Source organism: Scophthalmus maximus, chromosome 20 (assembly GCF_022379125.1).
Source record: "Scophthalmus maximus strain ysfricsl-2021 chromosome 20, ASM2237912v1, whole genome shotgun sequence".
Lineage (NCBI taxonomy): Eukaryota > Metazoa > Chordata > Actinopteri > Pleuronectiformes > Scophthalmidae > Scophthalmus > Scophthalmus maximus.
This window is the reverse complement of record NC_061534.1, coordinates 10,179,567-10,206,380: the sequence shown is the minus strand read 5'-3', so window position 1 is coordinate 10,206,380 and position 26,814 is coordinate 10,179,567. Positions and strand designations below refer to the sequence as shown.

Below are 26,814 nucleotides of genomic sequence, written 5' to 3'. Positions count from 1 at the left end.
CATATTAGAGATGCGGCGGGTCATTTTCCGAGTCGGATGCGTTCACAACAGTAGGATAATCTCTGGAGCGCTCTGTGGTGTCTGGGTATAGCGATGACCACCGCGGAAGGCAGTGTTTTTGTTTACAGTCATACAGGAGATTCTCCTGCTGAAGTCTCACGTGGGCTCACTCGGACGTTCTCCAGAGATCGCACTCGGGGGGCTGGAAGGAGAAACTCCGGAGAATGTGAGCAGCAACATTTGCATTCTCACCTACGGGCCCCTCCAGAGAAGTTCATGACAATGTCCATATTTCAGTGCATGTCTGAAAGCAGCTCTAGAGTAACGTTTGTTGGTTTAGCCTCTTCTATTTGTATCTATTCTAACTTTCCACTAAAGAAAAAGGGAAAAGGAAACCCTGTAGACTTAAAACCCCCAAAGTCGTCTCCATGTGATTTACCAACCCAGACTGGGTAGGAATAAAAATAGACACAACGTTCTATTTTATAATCTTAATAACAAAATAAAATGAAGTCGAAAAAATCCCTCTCTCTTTCCCGAACCTCTGTCCTTACTAGGAACGTTATCATTGTGTGATCCTTTATCTGTAATAATATTTAATAGACAATGACCAGGCAGTCGACAACAGCAGGTTAGTTTGGCGAATCACAGTCTGATGTCTCGCACTGTTTTAACAGCACGTGTTCACAACAACAAGTTGCAGGATCCAACATAGCAGATTGTTTTATGTGACAACAAAACAAGAAAGAAAGAAAAACAATTTCTTTTGTTTTTGTCAGAGGATGAAATCAGCCACCACTACACTTGTCTACTCCGGGATTGAGGAGAGCTGCACAGTTGTGCTGACATGTGAGGAGCTCCTGACGAGTGGATAACAACAGCTGAAACACTGTGACTTCGGATAAAAAACTCAGTTAACGACACTTGACAAAACGCCGACAGTTCGCCACGACCACAGCTATAATTTTAAGATCAACGCAGGCACTCAGATGTGCGCATTTGATATTTAAGAGAATATGGACGCTTGGTGTTAAAATGCATCGGCCCCCGAAAACTAGCAAAAACTCCTGGGTCATCCTTGGCACCGCTTTACGCTGCGTGTACGACAGCTCCAACTGCACTCTTTACTGCACCACAAAACTCCTAATACCGCCTGTATTCGAGCACATCTTCATAGTGCATGAATAATCGTTGACGGTGAGGCCAAAATCATCCGTGTTGCACAAGAAGCACAGATGGAGCAAATCCATGAGAGCAGACCAACGACAGAACCAAAGCATCAGATCAATAAAACAATTATCAGGCCACCTGGCTAAAATGGGTGTGCATTGAAAAACCGGTGTCGTATAAACATAATCGATCTAATTCTATTTAGGTTAGCCTGTTAGTCCTCTGAACGTGTATATTTAGAGAAACTAAAGTGATTGTATTTACAGCTACCTCCCATATCGCACTCCAAGTTATTTTTAGTCCAGGTTTTCTTTCCCTGGAATAACTGGAGGAATGTGATCCCAAAGTCAGAAAACACATGGTTCCATGTGGTTCCACATGCCTAATTTTAATATACTTACAAAAACACAGCTCTTCTTCAAAGTTAGAATTAGAATTCCATTTGCACGAAACATATTAGTAATCCAAGCAAATAACTGAACACAGCTTGCTTTCTTTCTTTTTTTGGCACTAATCAAGGCCATAACGTGCCCTTGATGAGCGTCTGCGCTTCCTCGTAGATCTTGGCCAGAGAGTTGAAAGTGAATCAGTGAAAAGGAGACAAAAAACAGAATACTGGGCTCCGTCTCCGTGGGGCATTGCAGGAACAATGGGGCCTTTATAAGAGCCAGAAAATACAAGAAAATATAGGGGGGGGGGGGGAGGATTTAATAAAGGCACAAACTGATGTTTAAATAAAGAAACTTGGGAGAGGGATCGCAAAGGCCAAACCTGAATTCAGTGGTGGAGCTGTAATGTTATTATCAGGCAATCTAATCCATATATGAAGCTGTGAAAAGGGTTGACACATTTTATTCGTACATTTCTGACAGGTCACCTCACAGTTCTTCCTTTGTTTTAAACAAACCTTGAGAAAACATCCCTGATATGTTTTTTGCCTCTTTCATTTTCTTTGATGTGTAATAGCTTTAATGTCATATTATTATAATTTTTTTGCCTTCATTGTTTCAATTTATATCACAGGAAATATGTCTCCAACTTCCTGTACAAATGAAAGGAGATTTTAGGGCAACATTAAACTTGCTCTGGTAGCCGAGGGAGTTTTATTGTGTGTGTGTGTGTGTGTGTGTGTGTGTGTGTGGGTGTGTGTGATTCTGATTGTGAGCTTATGTCATTGGATGGCAGACGTGAATACAGTCACACACCCACAGACACGAGCATACCGTACAATGGCAAAATCATAATATTTGAAAATAAACTCTGTAACCTTTCTCACAGGATTCTGCCCCATAGGCGACACAATGAGAGAGGCAAAAGGTGTCTTGTCTGCGTGTGTGTGTGTGTGTGTGTGTACACACAATACAGTGAGTACAGTATATCTGACTCTCCTCTGCCTCCTGTTACTCAGCGCAGATCAGGAGACGGCTGCTTCCTGCATAAGTACTTCCTCTGTCACAAGATGTTAATGAACAATGCTGACACAAAGCTCTAAAAAGACTGCCATGTTACCCAATCCTTAAAGTGGTGCCATCCATTAGCAACATTATTGATGTTTTCTGACCAGCCGAAGACCTTTCTTCTTAGAATTATGATGGCCGCAGCATCAGGATTCTTTCCAAAGGGGGTAATTATGCACAGATCTGTCATCCGAAGCACCGGTGGGCCAATTATTCCCAATAAGCTGCAGCCACAGTGGGGCAAAGAATGCATATGTATTTCATATTATGCTACATTGGCTACATAATGACAATTAACTACTGATTTTGAACTCGAGCTTGCAAACTGTAGCAGTCAGACTCAAGTGGCACAGATGAGTTAAGCAGCTGGTATAGCTTAGTGGGTTGCACCACTGACTTTGGTATAGTAGATCAGGGTTTAGATCCTACGTACCTCTGATATGAGTCAAACATTGATGACTGTAAGTCACGCTGGACGAAAAGCATCAGCAAAACGAATGTGATGTTAATGATGGATTTGTCACTTGGTTACACGGTGTTATGACACCGCTAATGTGGACGGGAGACTGAGGCGCTGACCGATAGGCCAAAACCCCTGAGTAATAGCATCATTTGTTTGCACGTCTCTTACGGTGTTGGCAAGTGATGTTTACAAACTGCACACACTGTGTGGTGTTGTGTATACAGAGCCAAGGCTGAGCCAAAAACCCAGACACAGCTAGCGAGGAAATATTCACGGATTATTACAACAAGTGTTTTGCTTTAGAATCGCTCACTGCCCATTTAAGTTGACCTGATGCAGGCATGACGTAACTCGCTGTTTTCTTTCCAGAGAAGCAGCGTGTCAGGGCGAGACGTATGGGATTCGGGAGGGGAGGGGAGGAATACCGCAAATGAGATTCAGACCGCGGCAGCCCGAGAATTATGTGGATCACACACTCGCTCGTGTTAAGAGGTCACGCTTCACCTCCCGCGGGAAGTAAACAACACATAGCAGTCATGGAACATCGGACTTTCCTGTCGGCCTCCGTCTGTGAGGTGACATACAGGAGTAAAGCTTCTGTTCCCTGTGACCTTAACTCTAAACTGGAGTCCAATTTACAAGCCTAATTGAATTTATTATATAATATATGTATATATATATATATACACATTATATAATGCAAAACCATTAGCCTCAATGTCTTTAACCTGTAGGAGTCCTGGGCATGTCGGCCACGCTTTTGACCTTGCATTTAAATACCACATACATTATTTTGTTTAACCTTGCCAATGTTAGTATCTATTTTTTTAGCATAAAATTGCCTATTTGACCAGAATTTTTTTTATTTTTCATTTTGACATAATTATATCAACATATTGGTCAACATATTGGACACAAAAACACACAAGAGGCATCACAAGGTGTGATCACACTGGCTACTTGTAGACTCCAGATGATTTAAAAAGGTGGATTTCAATATCATAGCGTCATTCATTTGAAAAAAAAGGAAGAAAAAAGAACTACTAAGGGTAAATTAATTGTACACATCTGTGGTGATGAAATAAGTACCGAAAAGGATTCTGGCTATTGTGAAAATCAAAAGTCAATGTAATTAAAATCAGGCCCCTGGTGTACCTTTAATGTTTTGCACAATATCATCACCATATCTTGTCAAAAACAGAGCAAACGCAGCTAGTGTGAGTTGGTTCGAGAGCTAAATGTCCTACACAAATATACTACGACTTCAGAAATTGGATTTTGAAGATAAAACTACAGGATAACAAAAGAGAAAATGATCTCAGGCTGGAGCCAAAAGAACATCCTTTACACAGTATAGAATACCTTTCTATCCATTTCATACAGTTGTTCTTTTGTTTTTTTGCTGTGAGATGTGAATGAATGCCAGGGATGGAATGGATTTGTGCTGCCAGTGGACGGTGTGATAGCGCTGCTCTGATTAAATGTGTTGTAATCATGGCAGGAAGTTTGCAAATTTCGGTGTCAGGCTTAAAAAAAAAGGTTACTTTGCAGCGCACGCCGTATTCTTAGCAACTTTGAGCTTTGATTTTCGCTTTCCCCACCTCCAAGGCTGATTGTTACCTTGACCCTGTTCCCATCCTGTGAGGACATCATGTGTGCTCCCATCATCCCACCGGCAGTGTTCACCCTGACTTCTGCCTCCTGGGGAGCGTGAGTGATTCTGCTCGTCCTGTTTCTGCATGTGCTGCTGCTCAGTTGCGTGTGTCTAAAAATCAAACCCAGCCAGGTTTTTTTTTCCACGGGCTGATGTGGACCTCACAGCTGGCATGCAGATAAAGAACACCTCGTTCTCTGTATCTCTCTGCATGTACATTTTCTACCGCAGACAGAACATTTGGACAAAACGATTTAGCCTTTCGAAGTGTTTCAAACCCTGACACTTCTGAAATATGTTCAAATGGCTTCTGAAAGAGGAAAGCACCTGAGGTTGCAACTGGGTTGCAGACATTTAAAGTGCTCGATAAATTAAATTTATTATTATTATTATTATTATTATTTAGAAACACTGATCTCACACAACTTTTGAGTAATAATAACATATATGTATATGTATATATATATAAATAATAACATTTTCATCATGAGTGAGTTACACATTTGCTCATTGTTACTTTGCCGAGAAGAAAAATAGTTCTCAACACACCTGTAATTAGAATTATTGTGAAGAAGGTTATCTTGGGTATTCTTGCTGAATCAAATAATACACACTTTATCCCAACACTTACTTAAAGACATAATCTAGTGATCTCATAATCTCTCAGAAAGTGAACACTCACTAATCTCTGCTGATTTTGGTCAAAGCTTTGTGGGCACATGGCCAAATCTTTGCAGTCAAAAATATCTCTTGCGCAAAAGGCAGAGACATAACTCCAGAATGAGACGATTTGTTTCGTCAATGAAAGACACAATTATCTATTCAAAATTCAAAGCAGTTCTTGGCGTTTGTTGGGATTTGAACGCGGTCCTTTACTACAAAAGGTGCGTGTACTCTCTATCATGACAATCCTGACAACAATTTTTTTCCTTTTTAAAATCCATTGTGCAGATTACTTGCTCATTTTATATAACTGGCATTTAGAACAGACTTCATCTAATGTCGGGTCAGTATCTTTAAACATTTGTGATTAATAGACTATGACATGTGACTTTGTGTGTGTGTGTGTGTGTGTACGAGAAACTACCCATCTACATTTATGTAACCGGCCCCAGATTCAGACACAACACTGCTATGGCAACGAGCGCTGCAAACATCTTGATTCAAACACAAACAAGACACAACTATGAAACAAGGAGCCTTCTGGATCCTGTCTTGGAATAGGTGCACACCAGGAGATGGTCTGGTTGTTATGGTGACAGCAGCCAAAGTCCCGTCACTTAATGAACCGACTGCGTACACTGCAGGGCACGGATTTTGGGCATGAGCCTGCTGAAATATAGATCTAGTCACGAAGTGCCATGACATCAGGCCATCATAAGAAAGAAAGATAACATCAAATGACGACTGCTCGTAATAAATACTGTATATTCCCCGAAGACTGGGCAAAAACAGAGACTTTGGGAAACGATGACACACTCAACTGCTACCACGCTGGAAGTGATGTGCCTTTTCACTATTGTATTATTCATGTTTATGTCATTGTCATTTGCTCTGTCAAACCAGCTGATGGTGGTTGGAAACATGATATATCTCACCATTTCCAGGCTTTGGAAGAATGTTTAGAATTTAGTGAGGTCCATGTTACAGTATATTCTCCTTCTCTATATGGCTACATCCATACTAGTATGTTTTCAATTCAAAATTGTGTTTTGAAACTAAAACGATCCCCGTCCAGATGAGTGTTTTAGCTCCATATCTGAAATAATCTCCAAAATAATACTGACGCACCTTTCAAACTAAAATGGGGGGAGCAGCGTTTCCAAACTTCTTTCTTTTAGACGCCAGAAAACTTGGAGGAGGCGTGGACGATAATGCAGCAGCAGTGATGCACTATAAAACTAAAACGTAATAGTGTGGATGTATCCTATGTCTATCACTCATGGGGTCAGGCCCCAAACGCAGCAGGAGATTGTCCAAGTCGGATGTTCGCACCAACAGGAACATTTTGCCGACATTCAGTAGCGTCTGGGCAGAGACATGCTGGAGGCAGGACTTGACAATAATAATAACACGGGCTCACTAAGACATTTTCCGGAAATTTTACAAGGGGGCTGGCAGGAAGAGTTATGGTAAATGTTCAGACTTCAGTGCATGTCTGAGAGCAGCTTCAGAGAGTGGAAGCAATCTGTTAGTGTGGATAAAGTTACGAGAAACCATTGTTTGACTTGCTCTGTTTGGTCCCTGTGTTCGAATGGGAAACCACCAGGCACAAATTGTTTTTTTTTGTTTTTTTAGAATCAGTTTCAAAGGAAGCTGTTATGCCCCTGACTCACGTTGTATTACAGCAATATCAGAGTTAATGGAATGGAAACGGCATCATCACAGACAGTCTCCTCCGCGCAGCGTTCACAGCAGGTAGCTCATCAAACTGGTCCTCCAGGGGTCTCAGACAGCCCAAAATATCAAACAAATAAACAAGGGGATCAAGGGAATGCTAGCTTCATTAGCTTGGGATTAGCTAGTCTTTGTGATGGGGATTTGTAACGTTCCATGTGGAGTGAATAGTAGAAAAAGAGAGTAAGGGAAAACGGATACAGATACATGGGGTGAGATTTTTGGAATGTGGGAGCTTCCCTGGCAAAGAAGGATTAGTGTGGGAGGCTTTGAACTCTCACCAGGTCGCAATGTGGTACTAGGTTGGCAAAGATAAATAGGTTTCATTTCAGGGGGAAAATTACGACGGCGTATTAGGGCCATTGTAGGCAGGGGGTAATATTCGGAGAAAAAAAAAACACAATTTCTGCAATTACAGTCGTAAAATTTTCGAGAAAACAAACTCGGACATTCTCTGAGTTTAAAGTGGTAAATCTATGAGAGAAAAAAGTCTGCCCTAATACGCCGTCGTAGAGGATAACAAAAATGTATTCAGTTATTTTTTTATTCAGTTTTTCAGTTTTATTGATCTTAAATAATCATGCACATATTGCACAAACACATTAGACTCTTAACCCAAAATGCACTTTGAGTTTTAAACCCTTTGGTTGAACTAAGGTAACATTTTCCTCATTTTCCTCTCCGCGTTGGTCTCATACTATTTCATATTAATTTTGATTAACGGTCGTGTGATGGCTTTAATAACTACAGCAATATAAAACTACAGACATGCATTCCATAACACTAACCAACCACCCATCTATCTAGGAGTAGACATTTCTAAGAGAAAGTGTAAACACATACATTTAGAAAAAATATAGTGAAAACACATGTAATTCCATTTGGCAGTCAGTCACAATAAATCATCTCTGTAAGGTTTAAGTGAAAGGTGATAGCTCTTCCCAGAAGATGTTTGTTATCACAGAAGTGGGAACGATGTTTCCCCTTCCTGTCAGTATGACTGGCTATCTGTGGAGCCAAAATATCTTATGTACTGTACATGTCTCGGTCGGTCAGGGGACACCATCTCAGAAAAATGTGCATATTTAGTAAACAAGAGGCAAATATAACTGTTTCCAATGGCCAAATCCCAATGATTCCTCATACTTAGAGGCGGTGTGCAAGGAGCTTGAATAAGAGCAACAGGCCTTTGCGTCTTTTCCATTTAGTTTCTCTAAAGCCACAAACAAAGGAGAGCAGGGATTTTCTAATTTCAGGTTATGTAAGAAAAATCCCCCATTCAGGACTGGAACATCCACTCTGCGGGGGCTCGGCCCCTGGATGCTACGACAGTATATCCGATTTTAGGTTAAGCCGATGTGTCTGGTCTTCAATTGGTTGGGATAAATTTAAGCCCTTAGCCACTCCAGCCAAAACTCAGAAACCAAGATAGAGTTTGTCAAGCTCATCGCTTCCTCATCCTCGAAACATTTCCTCCAGTAAAAGTGAAGCGTAAATCTAATCCGTTACTTCCTCCGAGAATGTTTGTCTATCCTCACCCTGGGGTCATTTTAAAGCAACAAATTACATTTAGATATAACACTGTACTGTAGTATAACCCTCCTGTTATTGTAACTTATTGTAACTGGATCACCAACTGGTGAGGATGCTGTGTTCTCTAAATAACTGACTAACTAACTAACTCTGAGTTTTAGGTGGTGTTATCTGCCTGGTGTACCTTAGAAACGTAAAAAATATATTTTGTTTTATCTTACAATAACTGCAAAACGCAATAAGTAGAGAGAATGCTAAACTCAAATTGCTCATTGTACTAGTGTGTGTGCGCGTGTGTGCGTGTGTGTGCGTGTGTGCGTGTGTGTGTGTGTGTGTGTGTGTGTGTGCGTGTGTGTACATGTACTTGGTTTAAGAAGACCCATAACTTCTTTTAATGTGTTAAGACTGTGGAAGCCAAGGTTGTAAATAACCCGAGTGGAGAGAACAATGGAAAGATAATGTGGGAGGGCCGTTATGCTAATGTTAGTTCTCCCTGAGAGCGGATCACTGATAAGTCTACTTAGAAGCATATCGAACACAGATCAAAGTTTCTTTTGTTTTTTTCACCCCTGCACGTGCATGCAAAATCACACTCTACATCCCTCTTCCTTTTTAAGGAGCCAAATAAGAAGGAAAAGACTTGTTTGGAACCTTCCAGACGACGCAAGCACTTCACCCACAGACTGAGAGAGACGACTCCCCTTACACAAGGGACAAGAGGTCCTGTCCGTACTGTCTGATGTAACAAGTTTTTCCTTTAGGAGGAATCTAATTTACAATATGATATTGACTTCCATTCAGTGTTATTGCGACACGTTTAACATCACAAACTGAAAAACATCTTATTCAGTTCTTCCATGTGGTCGTCAATAGATATTGTAGTGGACTGGACACTGTGTTGACTGTTCCTGAAGCTTGTTCCCCCCGCTCGGTAAATATTTACATGTTACTTATTTAGCATTTCACTGGCTTGGCTGCATCCCACATGGATCTGAGCCCCGGAGACCTTTTGTCCCTTCCACCACCATCCCCTGTACAGTCAAACAACAGTGAAGCCCTCGTGTTTACCTGCAATACCACCCATCCCGTGTGACACAGTGCTCTCGCAGAATACATGCTGTGTTTTTATGTACACCGGGCAAATTAAATACAGCACCTACTTTGTTTTATATTTGAAAAAAGTGCCATTCTTGAAGGAATGGCACTGGAAGTCATCGGCCCCTAGTATTTTTAAATTGCTTCCACGAAAACGCTCAAGATAATTTAGAAAAAAACTAACTATTATAAGCTTTGGTCATGCGCGCTGACCAACGGTGAGGTACATGTCACAGTCTTGATATCAACAAGTACAGTGCCCCTCTCGCACTATAACCTTTGAGCTAAGATTAGGTAAACTACAGGGAACATGCACTTTGGGGCCTGGGGGGTGAGGGGAGGTCAGTGCTAATAGCTTTGACTTGGTGGACTGCTGGGAGCCTAGTACACATGAAGCTGAGGTACTTGATGACTTAACAGTACACAAAGTTTACAAATGTTTTTTGCCCGTGAGCCGAAAATAGCACGTTTTGGTCCCTGCAACTGTTTATCCTTCTTATCACAGTGCAGTGGCTATTTAGTGGAGTTCTGGGAAATGGAAGTCACACTATATTCTGAAGGCACAATACTCCAAACATGTGGTTGAAAGATTGAGCACTCTTGCACATGCACACCCATGCATATTCTTGACTGTATGTTTGTAAGGTAAACATACATGAATAAATATTATTGCCCCATTATTAACCTTCTAATGTAAATTCTTTGCAAAAACATCACCATTTCCAACGCATAAATGCAATATACTGTGGTATGTCTTGTATTTGCTCCTCTGTTTGTGAATTGATTTGATATTGTGGATTTAGCCCCTCCGACAAAGGTGAGTGAGTTAGGTCAGATAAAGCTGTTTGTACTGTTTGTCAAGCAGTAGTGTTCAGGCTGTTGTTTTTTTAAGACTGACAAATAGAGCATCACATGTTGTTTCTGTGGCCTAAATATTTGATTTCAGTTGTCCCTGATTCCTTCACATTTTATAGCTAAATCAGCGATATAAAGCAATATTACATTGGAACATTAATTTAGTTGTGCCCAGGTTTGTTTCTGACAAATAACAGATGGGCCGATTGTGTGTGCAATGTACCAAGTTTTGAATTTTGTTCAAGCCAAACAAGCAATGTAATCTCCCTTTAATTGCCACTCTAAAATATAAAATCATTACTATTTTTTTTTTAATATCTAAATTGTTTTATTCATTTTATATCTAATTGTATCATAAAAAGGAGAGATGGCATATCGTCATGATAAAACCATCATTTTGTGCTGTGCACCCCCGTGTCCTTGACACGATGCGGGAATGTAATCCATCGCACGACCATCAGTAAACACATTAAAATTGTCTCCGCCTTTTTTTGAATCTGAAAAAAAAAAGATGATGAAAGGAAAGAAGATACATAAACAAATGACTCTCCCTGAACTTAAAGGCTAAATATTCACGTGGAGTACCACAAGGATCAGTTATTGGCCCAATTTATCTTTTTTTTTCATCCCTCTAGGTCTAGGTTAACTAACTCTTTTTATTCTAATATATGTTTTGCATTTAGGCCACTAAAGTCATCTAGTGAGAGGAAAAGGTGCAGAGCGGAAAGAGTTTGTTAAAGGGCAAGTAAACACTGGAGGAGAAAAGAGAGATGACAGACAGAAGGAGACAGAGTGGTGTGTGTGTGTGTGTGTGTGTGTGTGTGTGTGCGTGTGCGTGCGATCACTGTTCTATCGAAAACACTATAACGTTGTTACGGAATAAAGGCAGCATATTCTACGTTCACGCAGGCAGGCCCACGAGTCAGTGTTACCAGTCTTAAGTGGCTCCCATAAAGTTCTCTTAATCAGAGGTTGGAGACGCACACGTGAGTGTTCTCTACCCAGAGATGTCCCGAGATTTATGAATGAGGGGGAGATGACGGATCATTTTAAATAATGGAAACACAGGTCTCAAAGGAGCAGTGTCCATGACGCCAATAGGTAGTAAAATTCCCCTTGAAACTGCCAAGACCAATATGCTCCAGCCCTGTCTGCTGCATTCCTCCTCTGCACCGCTCACGCTCACTGCCATTTAAGGCTGCCGAGAGTGCTGACAGACGTGGGAAGGCAGAGGTAGATAAAAAAGGGGGAAATGCCCCCTGATATTCCAAACTGATAAAGTGGGCACTTATTTACCTCTGTCATTTGTCTGTCATTAAATCTGTGGGATATCTGAAGAGCTCCGAGATCACTGTCTTCTTTTTGTTCTCCTTCCCATTCGCCTGTGCCCCTTTTTTTTCTTCCAAGAAGCAGACATTGGGTGTGCAGGTGTGCAGCTCAGGCTGCTATAAATAGTATTGTTGGGAAAAAAATCCCTGCAGAGATGGTGACCTGTGTGCATTCCAGTTCAAATATAATAATTCTAAAGAAAATATAAAACATAATCATATTGAACAAAAAAAACAAAACAAGCCCCGCAGAGATTTCTCAGTTATTTTCGTCCAAAGTTAAGTGAGAAGACATGTGACGCACAGTTATCGGAGGCTGCAGGGCTTACATGATGTGACGCATGCTTCCCTCTGTTGGACAACTAGAACAACTGCTACCTGCACTCAAACCAACGGGACACTCATCGCTCAAATCATTTTAAAGTCTAACGGTAAATATACTTTTAAAACCCCCAAACTTCATCAACAAGAAAATCTTCCCCTAATAAAAAAAGACGAACTGTAAAAGTGTGTGGAACACTTTCACACTGCTACAGATGCTAATATTCTTGCCATTCTACCCATGCCATTCTACATAATGGCATGGGTTTGCATGAACCTAATTGTATGAATTATTCAACAGCTGGCTTTTTGTATACTTAATGAGAGTGCTCTCGGCATGAAACATTTGCATGTTTTGCAAATAAAAGTGCGTTTGTGTGAGTCCACAATATTCATAAATACTTGGTATCACGAGCAGAATGCTGTCGTTGCTGTCCCTTGTGTGAGTGTGAAGGAGAATGTGTGAAACAGTTAAAGAAGTTGGAGACTGAGGTGAATCTGCCAAGGAGGTTACGTTGTCACTGCCGTGTGTTTGTCTGTCTGTCTGTTAGCAGGATTACTCAAAAACTACTGAGCCCATTTCCATGAAATGTTGTGGAGGGGTGGGGGCGTCCTTTAACAGGGCGAGAGAAGGGCGGTAGCTTTGGCGGAGGTATGCGTCTTTCTAGGTTCATGATGTCACCGACTAAATATTGTGTGCACATTTTCTACAAGAAAAATAATTGAAGCATGGTAAGATAGAGAAAAAAAGCCTTTATATGGAACCTATATAAATGCAAATGAGGCTGAGTGCTTTTTCTTGTGCAGTTAATATTTTAACATTATTAACCTACATACAGTGATTTGAATGCCACTTGGGTTAGATGCTACGTGAACAGCAGGAAATACGACTAATTGCATAATTCCTTTATGCAGTCAGCCTATATTTTTGTACTATACATACGTCGTGTACTGTATCCTTGCATAAGATTGTAGTTATAGAACTTCAGTTGAAATACACAGCCAATAAATCTACTTCCCATTTACTGTGCATATCATATCTACTGTATGTTAACTGTTTCAAAATCGTCACAGCTTTTTGACTAGGAACATTCGAGACTGAACATTCTTTCAGATTTACTGTATGCTGTCGAAGACTGGTGACGACAGGATTTGTGTGCACTTGCTCTATTTTACCACTTGATGTCGCCCTTTTTTCTTTTCTTTTAAAGAAACCAATGAACTGAAACTTTAAACTGAGCACTTAGATCATTCACGCGCTCCTGATGCAATAGTGTGGAGAAACATACTGCAGGCATAAAGTTGTGCAATTCATTTGTGTTTGAACACGTAAAGGGAAAAACTTTGATGCTCTAATATTGTAGATGTTTTAATTTAAGATCCTTTGAACTTCTTTGTTCCTATTTTATAAATGAACAATGATTTTTCCCGTATGGAAGACGTGTTATAACCATGACAGCACCTACATTATACAGCAGAGCTGCATTTGTGTAATTTGATTTCAGCGTTGACTCAGTACATACTGTAACATTATCCCACAGTTGAGGGGCCTACCTTCCTCCCAGAGAACAGCATGCACAGCTGATGCATCGAGCCTCCGTTCTTGGTCAGCTCTTTCTTCAGGGTTTTGGGTGATGGCAGTGTCCAGCCGCCCTTGTGGTGCGCTCCCCCGACCTCCAGGCAGTTGATGGCGTTGTCGGAGGTGAAGCAAGCTGAGCGGGGGTCCTGCAGGAGGCTCCCCTCACTGTGGGTGCGCCTGCGGAGGGAATTCTGCACACTGAGCCCCCCTCCTCCATGTTTCTCACAGGTGGCACCTTCCACCATGCTGCGGCGCTTGCTGTCACTCCGCTGCAGGTAGGCGTCGTCGCTGTCGTCCTCCTCGTCCTCGTCGTCGGACTCCTCGTCCTCATCTTCGTCGTACTCTTCTTCATCGGTGTTGGGTGAGGAGAGGGCGTCGGCACTGAAGGAGCGGTCAAGACGCAGCTCAGGGATGACAAATGAAGAGGAGGAGGAGGAGGGAGGCGCGTTGGTGTCGGGCGGCTCAGAGGCGTTGTCCTCATCCGTGTTGGACACCACCAGGTTGAGGTTGCCCTCCTCTTCGTTCATCTCTCCTTCCTCTTCTCCTCCTTCTTCCTTCTCTTCCCCCTCACTTACAATACTCTTTCTGCTGGCCCCATCTTCCTCCTCCTCCTCCTCTTTCATGTTCCCCCCATTCCTCATCTGTCTCCAGATCTCCATCTCATTCCCCTCTATACTCTTGCAATCCTCGCCCTCGGTGGAAGAAGGAGGTGGTGTGGGAGGCACCTTATGTCGTTCCTCGGATCCCAGCAGACAACCGAGGGGCATGTAGACCTCATCCAGAGGGGTGAGTGGCTCTGAGGGGTGAGGACTGCCCAGGGTTCGGGGCTCAGAGGGGCTTGAGGGATATAAACTGCTCTCATCACCTTCTGAGCTGCGGGTGGGCAGGTGGAGGCACACACCGCCTAAATCTCCTCCTACTCCACCCAGCTCACATGAAGGGGAATCCACCTTAGGCTCCAACATCTACAAAAGGGAACAGAGAAAGAAAAGTAAGTCCAATCTCTTCTTTTACACTGTCTATATATACATACATCAAACAAATTCAACCCAGCATGACGGAGATTTGCTCCAATGAACAAATCCATTCATCACATCTATTCCATCCCGAGTCATTGAATGTGTTTGTCATGCTACACGCTGGTGTGACAAAGTCGTGCTGCCAGAATCAGACGACATTTATGTCTTTTTTTCTAAATGCCAGATTATATGGCGATAGTCCTGCTGTGACCCGCTCACAGCTCACAACTCTGACTAATCATAGCACGTGGTCAGTCTTGACCAGCGAGCTAGAATGGAAGGTCCAAAGACAGACTTTGCGACAACGAACATGGCGTCACAGAGCACATAGTGACAATTGCCAAACTAGGTGAATGACGGGATATAAAGATTACACACTAGTCTTTCCATGCGGGCCTTAAATGGGTTGTGTGCCCAATGCTAATATAGCTCATATTAATTCTAATTTCCTCAGACTGAGAATAAAACCCCGCACATTGTAATATCACATTGTAAGACCACATTGTAATATCACTGCTGGTGAGTACATATTATGATTCGCTGCTGTTTTTCTTCAGCCGCACTGCGAGCTACTGTACAACGCCATTTGCAACTGGGCCATCAAGGACTGTGGATTTTTTTTTAAACAAGCCAAACCTCAACGTATTAGCACCAGCCACACATTTCAAAGTATAATGCATTTCCTTTTCACCCAAATTGGATCCACACATAAGCTCTCCACGAACCCATAATGTAGCCCTCAGTAGGCGGGTCATCACAAATGCATTTTGAGTGGGCCAGGATCATTGAAACCAACAGAGTTTTAATTTCAAATTCGGCAAAGATCATTCAAAGCTGACAATGACACTGAATACGTTTATAAAGTTATGCCAAAACATTTTTTTGTTGTTGAGTTTTTCAGTTTTTAACCCTCAAAATAAGCCTGGTTTAAACTTCAATGAGGTGTTGTACAGTTATTTTGACCACGGTTCATAAGAAACTTATTGACATAATGTTCATTTAAATGCTGGTGGTGCTCCAGTAAAAGTGGCTCACAGGAGAACATCCGAGACACCTGAAGGCATCTTTCAGGGCTTAAAACAGAGAGGATGCACTGGTTAAAACATTTAAATTAAGTGCAAAGTGCAAAGTTATGACGCAAAAGGGTTAATTTGCTTTTAAATGTTAGCTTTCAACCCCAGCGCGAGCTAACACAAGAAGTTGCCTGTGGGCAATTTGGTGAACTGCAAATGCAAATGATTAAACAATAGAATAATATGAATTTGGAGAAAATGCAAAATGGGACCGAAAAAGAAAAAGGTGATGCTCTTTTCTTCTATAACAGAACAAAAAGAGGTCAAATAGCTGCTTTCCTTCTTTCACCTTCAGATCCCAGTTTTCCTCCCATGTGTGAAGCATTTAGGTGATGTTAAATTTAATTAGGGCAAAGTGTTATTTTTAACTTAGGAGGGCTTACAGCATATGGACATTGATATATGCGGAACATGAAAATAAACTATGGTACGACAACTATCTGGACTCCTGAGATCAGTCCTTGGTCTACTAAATGAATCCTACCCTCTTCAAAACTGCAGCGAGTCTGGTGAAGGGCCTCATTGTGCTGGTCAAGTTAACCCATGATGACGGGCTGCAGTCACAAGACGCTCCTGCTCTAATTGGAGATAATGCTGCGTCCTCTCAGACAGCTCTCATGATATTTTCACAAGCTGTTTGTGTACTTTTGATGCTCAAATTAGTTTTCCCCAGATATCGTGGCCCTCGGTAGCCCTTGCCTCTAAACTTTTGACCCGCCACATTCATGAACTCTGGAAGGAGCTTTTGGGACTTTTCAATCAGGATAAACTCAATATATACATACTGTAGCTCATATAAAGTATTGTATAATAGTGTTTGTGCAAAAAAAATAAAAAGAAGTCGCTATTGAGTTTGTTTTTTAGTGTATGAGAACAGTGGGAGCAGAAGCGGTTATTTGCATACTGAGCGGGGTGAACTATGATTTGCCTCAGCTGCACATATGCACAATCTGAAAACCGTATTTCTGGATACAGGAATATGATGGAAAGGACTGGAATTGGGGTCAAGGTGACATTATGTTTGTAGAGAACTTAACTAGAACTGTAGAGAACTTGCACTGGACTCTTGGACTATTGTTTCACAAGGGTTCTTATGTATTCATTGAAGTCTGTTTATGTTTGATTTGCGTGTATTTATGTAATGTCAATTATTTCAGAGAATCAGTTCTCCAGTGAGGAGGGGAAACCAATACTGTGCCTTGTTGTCCACCATCACAGAGACGATTCAATATTCATCTCACACAATATTGAACGCTGCTAAAATTAAGTCAAACAACAAACTATAGCAGATGGAAAATAAATCTACCTCCATCACAAATTTAATTGCCAAAAAGAGATAAACACGGGCGATGATGACAAAGATGATAGATATTAGAATTTCTGACAGCTGTCTGCATTTGCCAACAAATAAACACATGAATAGTTTCAATTAATATTTACTTTGAAAACTCGTTTTGAGCCAGTAAGTGAATTGAGAAGTGATCTGGTCGTTTGCCTCCAGCTGGAAGTATGATTGCCAAATTTAGATTTAATTTTTTGTATGGCATGATTATTTAAACGGTCCTGTCAGTAACTATTTACCATCCCAAGTTCTACGCCGGATGACACTTGCAGGAAAGAAAACTGATGTTTTAGTCTCTGCTGCTGGTGCTGCTGCTGCAGCCTGGCCAGTCGCCAGGCGTAGGATTAATTAGATGTGTCAGTGTTTATTTCAGCACGTCACACAGTATGATAACAAATGCATTGCGATATGGCTTTGTCAGCTGTAAACTGCACAAAGAATTTAGGCAGTACTTTAGTTCTTTACCATGCACAAATTAAAAAATATATATTTTCAAATCACCATTTGGTTCCATTAATAAAGGAGATATTTCAATTTTTTCTTCTAAAGAATAGAACCAGTGTTTGTTTTTTCCCTCACCTGAGAGAGGGTCCGTCAATTGCAATAGTTGTGCGCTGTAACAGAAGTGGAGGCAACTTTAGAACAGGGAACCTGTGTGGGTTAATAATTGCCGAATTCCTGGTGAATTAGTTATGATCATACCTCACTTCAGAATGGGAAACATATCCTGAGTTAGAAAATACCTAATTTAGACTTATTTCAACCTTAGTTTGTATTTTGTTGTGTAAGAAAAAATCATATTCATCAAGGGAGAAAGTCTTCTTGTGGTACTTCTACTTTTTAAAGCCAGGACTCGGCAAAGCACACTAGGATCATTATTCATGTTCATTAACTTCCTTAATTAAAACCAATAAACAATAATAAGAAGTTTATTAAAGGAAATAAGTCCTCACACCTAATTGCCGACCCTTTCTGAGCATCATGACCTGAGGCTTGACAGACCTTTTTACTTGTCTGTTTGTTTGCGTAATGTCTGTTCCATTTACAGTTTTTCCAGAGTGGCTGCGGCGAAGCCCCTTTCAGACAAGACTATAACAGGACTATAAATATAAACTTGACTTGTCTTGATGTCCAAGCAGCCCAAGGTGCTTTCTAACTACCTCTTAACCTCACTGTGATCCTGTCTTAATGATTCACAGCAGTGTGGCAACCAAGACATCGGGGCTGATTATATCAGGTGTATTTTTAGACTGAAATGCTCATTCATAAAATCTTCCTTGAGGGTAAAGTATAAGTAAAGCCTCTGTCTTCATCCCTTTCTGCTTGAATCTGAATATGGAATCAAACTTGACTTTTGGTTGATTTATGAGGCTCATCGTCATATGAACGTTGTGAAATATCATGGGATAAACATCATATTTTCTATTTATCTATCCATCCCACATTTAGACTGGAGATTTACACAGTCGATTTCTCTTTCCATGCCTCCACCCTGCATTGTTGGCCCCCATCTCATAAACCTCTCACTGTTGAAGTTATGGCTTGAGACACAATGGAGCCACCTGTCCTGTCAGATACAATTGTTCCTTCTTAGGCCGTCTACAGTGGACGTACACACACACACGACAACAACACACGCATCTTTTGTGCCAGTCCTCACATCTTATCCAAAGACATAGATGAGAACGAACAAATGATTTAATGCATTCATCTTCAAGTCTTTGTCAAGTTATGACATTGACCATTTTTTCCTTTCACTCTCAAAGTGAAGCTGTTTTCAGACATGAAAAGGTCCTGAAATTGGGTGAGGAAGGAGGGGTTTGCCGTTCACACGAAGAATGACGCAGGAGATTGTCCAGGTCATACAAATTAAATTTGATTGATTGATTGACTGAACCTCTCCTGGAACAGTTCAGGAAAATGTCAAAGTGCTTTACTGGGCAATGAAAAGGTTAAAAAAAAAGAGCTGCACAGGTTCATACAAATCGTAAAAATAGAGAACACACACACACACGCTGGAAAACCTCAGAGTCAATAAAAGTGTATAAAAGATAGACATGAATTGCCTGAAAGTCTATTCGTCTTGAACTGAATTTTTTTATCGATTCCACACAGTAGGTATGACATTCACCAACTGAGGCACTAGAGCCGCAAAACTTGATCTCCACAGGTTTAGTGTGTGTGGGAGAACTGTAATAGATTCAAGTTACTGGACCTGAGAGAGAGAGAGAGAGAGAGAGAGAGAGAGAGAGAGCGGGTAAGTAAGGGTGGAGGAGATCAGTTAGCCTGAGCTAAGCCTGTTTCAAAAGATAAACCAAAAGACACAAGCTAATGGGCAATGAGACCTTGTGCAGAAAACAAACTCTGGCATTGCCCCAATTAAGAAAGGAAACCAGCATTAAAAGGCAGAGAGAGCAGGATGCAGGGTAAGAGAGTGAATAGATGGAGGAGACAAAGTGGATACGACAAGGCGAGGGATGAGGAGGAGGAGGAGGAGGGGAGTCGCTGATGGACAATGACAAAGAAATGCAATGAGTAAGGGGAAGAGGCCAGAGAGAAAGAAATAAAACAGGAGAGGAGGAGTGGAGACTAAATCTTGAAAATGTCTCTCTTGTTTTTTATGGTAGATGGACCATCCACACCATTAGGGGTCTCACACTGACCTAACTAGCTAATGAAGACCATCTTTTTTTTGTTTGGTCTGCTTCAGTGGCCAAGTATCAAACTGCAACACAGGACTCAGCTCACAGAGCAGATGTGATTTGATGCAAAAGCTTTGGTGGCCAGCTGACTCCATGGCCCCTATGAGTGAACACCATGCTTCATAATGTAAAAAAACTGTGCCTGTTACTTTTGCTCACGGCCAGGAGACTGCCATTGTGGCGACTGTCATCTTTTCCATCATGTGTTAGTGAGCCCCACTTGATTTCACTTTAGGTCATTCCACACACCTTCATTGAAGGAAATCTCTATCCTCCTCTCCTTTCATGTCTCCCTCTAATTAAGGCAAAATGCGTAAACATTTATGAAAACTGCTAACTATGTAATGCCGCGCCGTTCTCTCAACATGATAGAGCCCTCTAAGTGAGGGTTGCCTTTATTCAGACATCAAAGATCAAAAATACATTTTTGGTCAAATAATCTTTTATAATAATCTTTAGAAATCACTAAAACATCCAACACAAGCCAAATTGGGGCATGGACCTTATTTCCTGCATTCTCTGCAGACAGTATTGATACTGCAGAAGTTAATAATTTCACATACTGATTTTCATCCTATTGTATTCATCTTATTACAAGCAGCCACCACTGAGAGTGGTGCAGAGGCGAAGAAATAATGCTGCACATTGCACTGCAACTGGTCTACAGAAAACACATACCCCCTCTGTTTAACACTATCTGTAAAGTCACACCTGCCAAATTACTTGTGACTCATGCAGGGTGTTACTATGCAGACTGGGTTAAAAAAGAAACACAGAACAAAACGAATACCTTATCCTATTTTTAAAATAAAATTTAAAAATCTTCATCAAATCCTGAGGGTTAAAATCCTCTACTAAAGACAGCACAGAAGCTGTACAAGTACAGAAACACACACACACGTACAGAAACACACACACACACACACACTTGTGGACAGTCACCCAGAGACAACCATGTGAACTCTGTCCCTCAGTTACCATGGAAATGAGAGACCCATCCCAGGGGAGCAGCTGTGCTGCGTGTTCTCCAAAAGCTAAGGATGCACCCTATGAACTCTGTCATCATAGTTCCCCAAACCCCTCCCGCTTCTCTATTTCAAGGTGCCATCTTTCATCTTTATCTCTTCCCTTCCCTTTACCCCGTTCCCTTTAATTTCCTGTGTCCTAGTCGTATATAATCAGACATTACATTAAAGAGGGTTAAACCTCCCCCCCCCCACCTTCACTCTACCTAGTCTAATAATAACGGTTTACTGTATCCACCAGTACACAATAAATCCAGCTCAAGTCAGTTAGTATTGCTGTTTAAACCATTGTGCAGCAAGGGACTTGGTTTTTCTTCCCTTCCTCCCAGTAACTCGGAGTTGGCTGAAGGTAGGCAGGATGTCCAAGTGATGTACCCAATCTGTAGCAACCTTGTTATTCTGTCTCCTTCACACACACCGACTTATCTCATTGATTTCCTAAACGAACATGTGAGGTCAGATAAGTCTGGGGACAACTTCCTGTTAACATGGCCCCATGGGAAAACATGAAATTGACATAAAGTGGTGGCAAGAAATAGGAGCAACAGTTGATCAAACTGGGCTCTTTCAACCTCGTTCTCCTTTTACTTATACTGACGACCACAATCCCTCAACAGGTTCCCAATACCAAACGCCACCAGTTCTCTCTTTACAAGCAAACCTACCAAACCTGTAATTATGTGATAAAATAGTAGGTAGATCTTTTTTTAGGCAACTTTAGTCTGTGAAATCTTCCTTAAATAAAAGTACATTATCAAAACATTTAATTTAATTGTGCGACACACAAAGAGGTGTATCTGTTGATAACACACAGTGTCTGACAGACAGGAAGAAAGCATGTACGTTTGAGTGAATCTGTGTGCGTGTCACAGCCATCTAAATACATATTAGGCATGTTTTGACATGTGCTGTCCACAACAATCTGCGGTCCAATGATTTAAGAGCCATTATTGTTTTGTGTAATACCAACAACTTGTTAAGGGGCCACGCCATATAGACGATCAATCTCTGAACGGCCTCATCATATGCACCACAATGCACCCTGAGAGGAGAGCGGTGATCTGGTAATAGTCATTTATCTGTCAGACCCCTCCATTGTTATGAGGCCAAAAGAAGAGAGAAGTATAAGATGGGTCTGCAAATCCAAGAGAATCAACACACACAACTCAACCACTCTAAAATAATTCACGGATAAACTTAAAGTGCAACAACTAGCAATATTTATATTTAGTCTCCATGTGCAACTATTGCTACTGCTCTGTATATAGTATTTATATTCCTTTGTTTTTTTATTTAATGTTTTTTTTTGTTAAATTTTGTACATACTAACCCTTTTTTGTAAATTTCTTTATATATTCTCCGTCCACTTTGCTGCTGTAATGCCCACATTTCCCCATTGTGGGAAGAATAAAGGTATATCTTATCTTATCTCAGGAAGACAAGATGTCAGGTGAACACTGGGAACACAAATGTACATCCATTAACAGAATCGTGGAAGAAAATAATATCAATAGACTATTGGCTTCGGAGAAAGATAAAGATGTTTGATCTCAGTTGGTTTTACTCATGATTCTGGTGTCAATGTAAAGTAAAAGAAAAAAAAAGGAAAACTACTTGGCGGCGACTTGAAGACTAATACCTCAGCGTGAACTGGGAGCTGGCTAAGTGACCGTCCAGTATGTATTCGTGTTTGTGTTCATGCTTAAGTGCCCACATTTTAATCAAACTGTTTTTTAAGAATACCACGGCTTACTGTGACTCCCACAAGACCCTTGGACCCCTTTGAAAGAATCTAACATAATGACTCATTCGCTCACAGAAACCAGGCAAAGACAGACAGAGAGAGAGAGAGAGAGAGCGATGCAAAGGCATTATTGATAGAAGCGGAGGGTTAAGAGACAAAATGTCATTGACGTAACTTGCCCCGTGACGCCAGGCAGCTGAAGACAATGTGACCAGTGAGAAAGACTGGAGAAGGCCGTCATAGCAAGACTGGAGAGAGTGTGTGTGCGTGTGCGTGCGTGCGTGTCAGTGAGAGAAGATGCATCTATCTTTTGTTTGGTTGGTGTGCGCGTGCCTGTGTGTGTGTGTGTGTATCTAATTCTCTCCTTTTAAGAAGAGAATAACCTCACCAATTCCCTTAATGAGGAAAAAAGAAAAGCAATTTTCCCCAGTGTGCGCCCTGTTGTTGTTGTTGTTGTTGTTGTTTTCTCCCTCTGTTTGCTCTCTCCTTTTGTCTCCATCACTTCCAGCTCGGCTCACACATGATTTAGAGTCTTCTTAATGGCCATCTCCCTACTGTTCTTATCTCCCCCTCCGTCTCCCTGTTCGTCCCTCCTGTACGACGCCCCAGCCATGTGGAGGGCGAAATAATGTCACTGGCACGCAGCCAGAGCAGGAACGACCGGAACGCAGGCACCAAACGGGGTGTAAAAAATCTGTTGTCCAGAAAATACCGTACGCATCTCTTGTTTATTGAGAGCGATGTTACATCCATTATATATCAAAAGAGGCTATAAAAGCCTTGAGTATATCGGATAGATTCACAGTCGAGACAGGATTAAACAAAGTTGAAAGCAAACAGCGAACAAAGTGACAAAGAGAAAAGAGGTCGAAAAAGTGAAGTTAAATGAATGAAAATCAAACATGACGACACTGACACCCAACCCCTCACATGTGTCTGTCATAAAGACACCCAGTGACAAATAAGCCTTTATTGCGTTTTCCTATCATGCCTCTCATCTCTCCGACCAAACCCCTCCCTGCCTCCCGGCAGCACAACAATATACACCAACATCCCAAACTAATTGTAAACAAACATAAAAATCCCTTCTTTTTTTTCTCCTTAAAGCCAAAGACAAGCACCGTAAATTTGCACAAACGCTCTCGGTTGGTTACTCACAAATCATTCAAGTGCTCCACAGATAATGAATTAAGTTTCGGTGTAAAAGAAAACCCTACCTGGCGAGAGAAATCAGTTCCAGGTTACAATCCACTAAAGGCAGAAAGAGGCACTCCACACATCCCCATCAAAGTGGCCCACTTCCTCTGTCAAACTGTGTGTGTGTGTGTGTGTGTGTGTGTGTGAGCGTCGGAGCTGCTCTGTGCGATTCTGTCAGTATGGGCTAGGTCAACTGAGAGAGTGTAGAGACAGAGAAAGAGAGAAAGAGGGGGGGGGGAAGAGAGCCCACGAGGCTAAGAAGGTAGACTCCCAAGCCGCACAAACAAGTGAGGGGGGAAACAGCGAGAGGGAAGAGGAGAGAGAGAGGGAGGCGATAGAGATAATGACAAGAGACAAATGAGCGGCGAGGAGCTCAGAGAGAACCCTACAGTACAGTGTGTGCTGTGTATGTCCAGCAAACAGAGCAGCTGATCTATAATGTCCCCCATGATCGCAGATGGATGTCCGCAAATATCATCTGACATAAGTGCGTATACGTACATTCCTCTTTGCCTTCACAACGCCACCCCCCGCACCTCCATTTCTCTGTCAGGACATTAAGATCGCGACAGCGATGAGGTCCCGCAGGACGCACACACGGCACCACAATTGACACGCGTCCAATGTAAACACACACCGAGACATGCAGTTTAAACACTCCTACATCCCATAGGTTGATGACACGTAACGGGCACTTTGCCGCCTTGTGAAAACTTCTTCCCTGGCCCTTGAGCTAACAGTATAAAACATGTTAAATCTGGTAGTTAAAATAATAAATCAAGACAAACATTAGATCAAAAACCTAAGATCTGATCTGTAAGACGATGACTTGCATATACTGCAGGTAGTGCTGCACACACCTTCTGTACAGCCCTACACATTGAGAGGGAAGGTCATTTGTACATCTCCGATTCCTCAACTGTGATTGATCTCACTGTAGATATGTATTATATAGCAATGTTTGCACTCCATAATTGCTCTGAGTCACAGCCTGCCACAGTATCCTTGACATGGATGACATCAATGGCCCATTTCTGGTCAAACAATGCCTCGACCGAGGCAGAGACCAGGGGACGACTTCATGAACCCTGCGAGTGAGCAGGAAACTGTGAGCCCACTTTTCATCTCAGCCGGGCTGTAATTGCGGCTCCTGCCTTCGGCAGCATGGGTTTGATTGTCATTCCATACGGGCATAGATGCCGTAAACATCCTATAAACACTGGGGGAACTGTGTGAAATCTGCTGCATGAGTGCGTGAGATCACATGGCTGCTAATTTTGTAGCACTCGAGAGCCTCTCAGCTTCTTGGGAGAAAGGGTTGTTGTTGGGTTTTTTTTGGATCTCTTCAGTGAGCAACATTTGACGTTGACAGAAAGAGGATGCACACACACCTGCTGTCTCTCTACAGCTGGGTCTCCTGGGGTCAATGACTATCCACCACTGACAATATCCTTCAAGGGGTCACCGTCTGACACAAACCACATTGCTTTCATATACAGAAGATGACAGTTCAATACTGCATTCCTAAAAAAAATCTAAATCAAACAAAAACAAAATCAGTGCAAGAGTCACTGACAGTGACGCATCAGTGTGACTTGACAGCTCAGCTGAAGGAAGTTCCCTGCCTCTCGAACTACATGAGCATGAATCACACTCTTTTGTCATTTGCTTTTCCGTTCACAAGGAAGCATTTATGGAAAAAAATATATCATTAAGTCAAAACTATATACAGTTGAAAATTCCTGCACAAAATTCAAATCGCTAACAGGTAATCACCAACCAATCTCACAGAAAACACTTGCGGCACAACCAAAAATATTATTTTTAAATCCCTGGTTACATAAAGTGTGAGTTAAGTATGAATAGTTGTGACTTCACCTAGGGCAGCATTTGCAGGATAGTTGTGACGGCAGCCGAAAAAAGTACAACTTACACACACAACCTAAATACATTTACACATTTTTTATAAACTTGCAAACACAACAATCCTAATCTCCACTACTGAGGCAGCACCAGAAGCCTCCAGAAGGAGCTCTCAGTTTGACCTTCACAACAGTAGTAGAGAAACACGGCGTACATTACCTTAGACACGGGCATCCAGACGAGAAGTGTGCCGTCTCGCTTGCACAAGTGTGTAAAGTGTGTTATTGTTGGTGTGTGTCCCAGAGTACGGCAGAGAATGGCACAGTTCATCCACACACATACAGAGCACATGTGCAGCGTGAACAGACACAAGCTGCTAATCCAATGGGAGCATGTGTGTGTGGTTTTTTTCCCCGTCCTTTTTGTGTCAGTGCTTCTTTTCTCCTCCTTGCTCTTTTTCTCGTCTGTGTTGTCGCCGCAGTCCCTGCTTTCTCCCTGAGCTTGGCAATAATGTGTGTTCCGACGTGTGTGTGTGTGTGCGTATGTGTGCAAAAGACAGTGAGAGGGGAGAGAGAGTGTGTGTGTGTGGGGGGGGGGGGTTAAAACAGGATTTCATGAAGGAAGGGGGAAATGAAAAAAAAAAAGACAGATGGAATCAGGGAGAGACAGAGGTGTGAGAGTGAAAGGAGGAATATTAACAATGTGGACGGAGCGATGGTTATGAAAAGATCAAATGCAACTAACACTCAGGAGACCAAAGCAGTCAATGTCCTTCGTTCTCCGTCTCTCGCTTGCCATCTCTCTCTCCCTCTCTTCCTCCACACGCTATTTTTAGAAGTTGCTCCGTCGTAAATCAAAGTACTGAATCAAAACCTATCAAAGGGCAGGATGTTAAGGGCCACGTCTTTCACACCTAATAAGATGCACGCACACACACACACACACACACAAACAGTCCTGTTACAACGCCCATGTGTCTGCATCAGACCTGAAGGGA

At 41.9% G+C, this 26,814-nt stretch overlaps 1 protein-coding gene across 8 annotated transcripts in view; it reads right to left on the bottom strand.

The window, feature by feature from the left end:
* rgs3a (regulator of G protein signaling 3a) overlaps positions 1-26,814 on the bottom strand; it is a 128,522-nt gene that overhangs the window by 19,277 nt on the left and 82,431 nt on the right. For 5 of the 8 annotated variants that reach the window (XM_035608300.2, XM_035608304.2, XM_035608303.2 and 2 more), the window contains one exon: positions 13,828-14,817. In XM_035608300.2, coding sequence (XP_035464193.1) covers positions 13,828-14,817 — 990 coding nt within the window. Of the gene's footprint in view, positions 1-13,827; positions 14,818-23,974; positions 24,129-26,036; positions 26,356-26,814 lie in introns of those variants that run through there. The other 3 variants (XM_035608306.2, XM_035608307.2, XM_035608310.2) reach the window with 3 other exon arrangements.